The sequence below is a fragment of the Octopus bimaculoides genome, chromosome 26 (assembly GCF_001194135.2).
Source record: "Octopus bimaculoides isolate UCB-OBI-ISO-001 chromosome 26, ASM119413v2, whole genome shotgun sequence".
Lineage (NCBI taxonomy): Eukaryota > Metazoa > Mollusca > Cephalopoda > Octopoda > Octopodidae > Octopus > Octopus bimaculoides.
Window position 1 is genome coordinate 26,140,001 of NC_069006.1, and position 7,090 is coordinate 26,147,090.

Below are 7,090 nucleotides of genomic sequence, written 5' to 3' on the forward strand. Positions count from 1 at the left end.
GACACGTAAAAGCACCCACTACACTCTCTGAGTGGTTGGCGTTAGGAAGGGCATCCAGCTGTAGAAACTCTGCCAAATCAGACTGGAGCCTGGTGTTGCCATCCGGTTTCACCAGTCCTCAGTCAAATCGTCCAACCCATGCTAGCATGGAAAGCGGACGTTAAACGATGATGATGATGATGATGATATAAAGACTAGTGCTAAATCTATTTTCCATTTCCTTCATCAATTATTATCTCAACTAATCCTGTGGAATTCCTGATAGATCGTGAGGAAATATATCCCAACCTTGAATGACACCAGGTAGCCAGCAACTGTGGATGTACTTTACTCAACACACTCATTGACATATACCCATTACACACACACACACACACACACATGCATGGAAATAGATACTCTTGAAGCAAAAGTAGTGTGTGTTTGTGTGTGTATATATATATTCACATACACACACACACATGCATATGCACACACAACATTCTGTTTAATATTCAGTGTCAAGATTAAGTAGAAATTATATATGTTAGTGTAAAAAATAATAAACAAAAGGAAAAAAAAAATGTGCAAAACTCTTATAAAAAGTCAGTCCCTTCTGTGAGTGAAACAATAGAATTGAAGGCAGCTGGTGATGGTGATGGTGTGTGTGTGTGTGTGTGTTGGCAAGTAGTAAATCCAAGACGTCACCCAAGTTGGACAGAATATTTCATTGTGAGGAAGAAAAGCCTGTCATTGTGGTCAGAACTCTCTAATTGGAAAAAGATTGAGGTAACGTTAGAACTGTTAATTATTATCATTATTGTTATTATCCTCCTCCTCCTCATCATTATTATTATTATTATTATTAAGGTGGCAAGCTGACAGAATCGTTAGCATGGTGGACAAAATGCTACTGTGTCTGTTTTAGCAGGGATTTTACGGCTAGATGCCCTTCCTAACACCAACCACTCCGCAGAAAACACAATGCACTGCCTGGTCCAGGAATTGAACCCATGGTCTAGTAATCACAAGTGCAATACCAGGCCATGAGCCTATATAATACATAATGCAAAAATACCTGCAGACTGCAATTACCAATAAAAATGTTTCTATGTGGCCTGATATCAAATGCTCCATGGTTTGATGTTTTGGGTCCCCTGTCTTAGGCCACATCTAAAGAAAGGTTACCCCCAACCTCAGTTAACACTCATAAACATACTCCTGCCTCTGGCCCACTGGCACGCTGTCTCCTCTCTCTGCCTTTTTCACTGGTACTATAATGGCCTCTGCTCTTTGAAAGCTGGCTTTTAAACAACAATAAGCAACCACCTTTGTCTAGCAATTCCTTCAATCATCTCAGTTGAATGAGGCTTTACCATTCTCTACAGTATACGTGAGACCCTTCCATATTTATATACACATATCATTATTCATACAAATTTCACATTCAGCTTCTATGTCTCCTTGTATTATATACACCCAAGCACTCCTTGTATTATATACACCCAAGCACTCCTTGTATTATATACACCCAAGCACTCCTTGTATTATTCCTCATTTTGTTAAGAATTTAAGCAAAGTAAGGCAGGTGTTTATTTTGCTGCGTGGGTTTTACTCTTTTTAAAATGCTGGTTGTCAGTCTGGGACGCACAGAAGTGTGTGTGTGTGCGCGCGCAAATGTGTGCATACCAGTGAGTCTTTGTTGCTCTATTTCCTATCTAAACCTTGCATGTGCATATGTCTATATATATCTATATATGTGCGTTTGTATAGAGATATGTGTATAGCTGCTGTCTTCTGACAGTCATACCCGTCATACAAAAGTCATACCCGTCATACAAAAGTCATACCCGTCATACAAGAGTGACACTGCAACAAGCAGGTGCTCTTCTTCCTGTTTTTTTGAAATGGATTTATCTCGTTAATGAGTGGGCAACCGCAAGGATGAGTCAGTGACTGGAAGTGAGGACATTAACGAAATCTCTCTGCCCCCTCCCCTTATACGTAGACGCTTGCAGTGTTAATTGATCATCTCAGATCTGTAACCTTTTTGATTCCTTCTTTGTTTACTACATCAAAGTGACCCCCAATGTGTATGTGTGTGTGTGTGTAAAGTCAACACTGTGTTATTAAGAAGAAGGAGTGTCAACCTAGTTTATGAGACACTGGGGTGGGTACAGAGAAGTGTTTACTCTGGCTGCATGTGTTTGTGTGGGTGTAGGAAGAAAGACACTGCAGTTTCTGGTTGTATATACACATGAACATATGGCCATTTAATTTATACACACACACACACACAATCTAAACCATAGATGAAATAGTTTCATCAATTGTATATCCTGGATTTCAGCTGCATAGAATTCTGCATTGTACTCTTCTGTGTTGGATTACTACTATGTGATCTGATAGCCAGGTTCACTAGAAGAGCTTTCTGTGATGGCCACATGATTCTCTGAATCTATAAATCTATTTATAGATAATGTGGTTGTGTGTCTGTGTGCTTATATTTCACTCACTGTGCCTCACCATTTAACCCATTAAATTCTTCCAATAGGTCATAATGTTATTAAACGGATCTGTGATAAATTTTGTTGTTGATAAAAGAAATATTGGTTTCCAGTGTTTTAACAGTTGTGGAATTTCTCTGGTATTTATACCTACACTACTCTTTGATCAGTTTGGAATCCTGTCACCAAATGGTGTCTTATTCCAAGATGTACACTGGAAAAAAAATTGCTAGAACATTTCATAATAAAAAACAAAAAGAATGCCTTGTGGTATTTAATCCTGCCAAGGTTAAGTTTTTCCTTTGTCCCTCAGGGTCCCATAAAATGATGCAACTCCATTCAAGGGTACTTGTGTTCCTTTGGGATTCTCAGCCAGGTTTCTTTTATCTTGTACTTGTTTCAGTCATTAGACTATGGCCATGCTGGGGCACTATCATAAAAACTCTTGAGTATGAGTGAATGAATGATACAGCAAAACATTGTGTTATCACTCTTTAATCTTGACTAACACACACACACATCGTTTAATGACCCACTTGATGTTAATCTCTCCTCGTAAACTCTGTTGTCTCACTTCCTTTGTGGATGATAAGATGGGAGAATCTCCTTTAGCTTGTTGTTGCCAGTCTTCATTCTTTAAAGAAAAGGAACTTCATTAAAGACACTTCAGAATCCCCCCCAAAATACTTCAACTCTGAACAATATATCACAGTCAAAGATATCTTCAACAGCTACTACTACTACTACTACTGCTGCTGCTGCTTACTTTTGTTGTGACAAACTGAAGCAGGGCTTGTATAGAGTCACTCGACATGCCCAAAATAGCTGCCAAATCTCCCTCAAATTATATCTTATCATCTTAAAAAGGAGAGGGCACGTATGCATGCAGGACATCCTTGATATCTAAGATCTTAAATAAAGACTGGACAGTCATGGCTGGATCCTTTTTCATCACAGTTTTGCCTGTTCAGTCACATCTGACCCATGGCTAAACGGCAACAATTGATATAGCAAACACAGATGAACATATCTGAACTGTTTACAAGTTTGTGTCCTATACACATCACTGCTCAGTGCTTCCAGTCTACATTTCATCTGCGGTGAGCTGCTGAATAGCACAACCAGTCACTTATGGGAAGATTGTAAGAGGGACCTGTTTCTTATGTCAGTTCACAGTGTCTGTGGCTTTCTGGTCTCTGCTGCTGATGAGGAGATAACCACTCCAAAATGCAAGCATCCAACAGTCTGCTTAAGGAATGCTATGGACTGACTTGGTGTATTCACACCTATTTGTTTACAGCAAGGATTTTCCTCCATGGCGAAATGCATTGAATTGCTTCCTTACAGGTTCAAATTGTGATTCAAACATATTTAAACTTCCAACAAGTTTAACTCAAAAAGTTTTGATCAATGGCAAGCTGTGGTAGTTAAACGTTTCTGAAGTGAAACGCAACAAGATCTAACTTGAGACCCCAAAGTTGTAAAGTAAACATTGTAATCACACAGTCATGCCTGACCTCGTTTTTTTTTTTTTTGATAAAGAAGGAAGTAGATGTCTCCTCCTTGTGAACAGTGTGTGCTTTAACGGATGTTGGTGTGAAGGAATCCGTTTTAGAATTGGAGTCTATTTTGGGCCTGAGGCACGACTGATTAAGGAACGGTGAGGGAGACACAAAATACAAATTAAAATATTAACACATGATGGATTTTTAACAAATTATTTGAAATGCAGCAGGTGGGTGAGTGTTTGTGTAGAGAGACAGACAGACAGACAGGAGGGAGAGAGAGAGAGAACTATACTATCAAGTGTGTCCTTCTTTCTTTAAGATGATAGTCTGTTCTCTAAGGGAGATTTAGCTACCGTTTCTTACGGATCAGCTGTCTGACATCATGACTTGCTCATTATCTCTCACATGCCTTAATGGTCATTATTATTAAAGCTCGTTAATAAAAAATTCAGCTTTTATTTATTTCCTTCTGCCAAATCTGGTTGCCACAGCATTACAGATTTCATCATTTTGTGCATCCATAGTTTTCGAAAGGAAATCATTTAACCATGCAGAACTCAAACTTAACGAGTTTAATAATCACAAATGTAATGACATCGGGAGATGTTTTAACGAGGACTCTGATGATAATTGCCTCAGTGGAAGCCGTGCAGTGGTTGTTATTGTTTGAGAGAAGCAGTGATGGTGATAGTATTTGCCTAAAAGCATAAATATTTTGATTTTCTAATTTAGTGAGACGCACCCCTGCGTGTGTGTGTGTGGTGCAGGTGCTGGGGTGCTCATGTGTCCTCCATATGAGCCGTATGAAGAAGCAATATGATCTCTGTGTGGCATTCATTACTCAAATGCTGTATGTGTCTACTTTTGGTATATTGGTGAAGTAGGGTAAAAGTTGAGAGCTGTATGTTTGAGGTGATGGGCAGGGGTGGAATGCCATGCAGGACATTCAGCATGGATGTGAGTGTGTGGGGAGGATGTCCTAATTAACCTCTTACACGATGTCCTCATTAACATGGGTTTGGTTGCTGTTTGCTGCAAATAATTTAAAGTTACAATAATAATAATAATAATAATAATAATGATGATGATGATAATAATAATAGTTTATTATTTTTTTTGGGGGGGAGGGGTAGTGTCAGCCCTGGTTCTTTCTACCCCCATTGATCAGGTTGGCACTGCAAGTCGCATTGGCACGCCATGTGTCTGTCTGTCTGTCTGTCTGTGCACAAGTCTCATTTTTTTTATTGGTGTCAGTCACTGCACTTTGGCCATGCTGGAGCACCACCTTTAGTCAAGCAAATCGGCACCAGGACTTATTCTTTGTAAGCCTAGTACTTATTCTATTGGTCTGTTTTGCCGAACCACTAAGTTACGGGGATGCAAACATACCAACATCAGTTGTCAAGCAATGGTGGGGAGGACAAACACACACACACACAAACCACAATACTAAATGCATTTTGGTTGGTGATTGTATTCAAAAAGAAAGCTGATGGCAGTCGCTTCCAAACAATTAATATGGTTTTTGTTATCTAATTTTTATTGAACAAACATCTAATTAAATACACTGATTAAGTGTTTCAAGTGATTGTCATCAAAATAATCCCCAAAATAGTTTGAGGGATTTAGTAAAATAATTAAATTCATTTCAATAAAGCTGCCGTCTTGAACCCAACAAAGAGGGTCTTACTTAAAATTAGGATCAAAGGTTTAATTTAGAATAGGGAGATTACAAGATATATAAGTTTATGTGCCTGGTGTATATAAAATAGATAGTTTTATATCGTGGCCCCAAGCACCATCTCAATTGGTTGATGTTAAAAGTGTGGAAGGAACATGTCGAGTTAAATCTCTCATCTTGTGCAGGTTGTGTTTAGTCATTCAGTAAAGAGTCAGTGGTAACAATACTTCAATACCACAATATATATGTGTGTGTGTGTATGTATATATATATATATATATATATATATATATATATACACACTCACACATACACATGGATGTATACATCCATGTGTATATATGTAAGTGTGTGTGCATATATATCTACATATATTTTTTCAGAAGTCACTTACAGCAATAAACAAATGGACAGAAAGACATGACTGATATATATACACACACACACATATACCTACATATATACACAACACATTCAAATTAACTTTTCCAGTCCAAAAGAGATTTTTAACCCAATATTTTCCTGGCTTTATTTGCTTCAAAATCCATTCTTACAAAAAGCAATTATTTCTCATTCTTTCAAAACTTATTATTTATTATGATGTCAACAATAATTCCAAATATCTTTTTTCTTTTTCTCTTTTTCCAGCAGCAGGATTTCTTTGATACCATCATGAACCTCCAGTCTCGTCGTATCGATGACCAACGTTGTCCTCTTCCTCAAACATTGACGCTTTCCTTACCTGTAATTATCTGCTTTACCTTTTTTCTTCTTACAATCTTCTTCTTCTTCTTCTTCTTCCATCTCTATTGGCTATTATTCTCTTATCACTGGTTTCGGTTGTCAGACTACGACCATGCTGGGGCACCACTTGAAAGATTTCTTTAGTTGACCAATCAACCCCAGTATTTCACTTTAAGCTGGATACTTATTTCGTCGATCTCTTTTCATTGAACCATCTCTCTTCATTTCATAAACATAAACAAACCAACACTGTTTGTCAAACAGTGAGAAACAAAGACACACACACACACACTAGGCTTCCACATAGTTTTGCATCAACCAAATTCCCTCTTGAGGCATTGGTTGGCCCATGGCTATTCTCAAAAATACCTACCCAAAGATGTTATTCTATAGAATTTATTATCTCCTCCACGACCCCTGTCTGTCTGTCTGTCTGTCCATCTCTCCCCCACTTCCTCCCTGCTGAAACAGACAGTGCAGCCTGGTGCTGTCTTCTGCCTTGCCAGACCCTGTCTAACCGTCCAACCCGATGCCAGCATTGAAAATGGACTTTAAATGATGTTGACGACACGTGTGTGTGTGTGTGATTTTGCTTGGAATTAGGCAAATGTGTCTGTTGATTGTCGGGCATAATTTTATGTGTGTGTGTGTGTGTGTGTGTGTGTGTGTGT

The 7,090-nt window shown here is 38.5% G+C and overlaps 1 protein-coding gene across 1 annotated transcript in view; it reads left to right on the forward strand.

Moving 5' to 3' along the window:
- LOC106883520 (uncharacterized) overlaps nucleotides 1-7,090 on the forward strand; it is a 342,800-nt gene that overhangs the window by 313,075 nt on the left and 22,635 nt on the right. Inside the window, exons 8-9 of the mRNA XM_052976941.1 lie at nucleotides 515-768; nucleotides 6,324-6,562. Of these exons, the coding sequence (XP_052832901.1) occupies nucleotides 515-768; nucleotides 6,324-6,562 (493 nt within the window). The remainder of the gene's footprint in view (nucleotides 1-514; nucleotides 769-6,323; nucleotides 6,563-7,090) is intronic.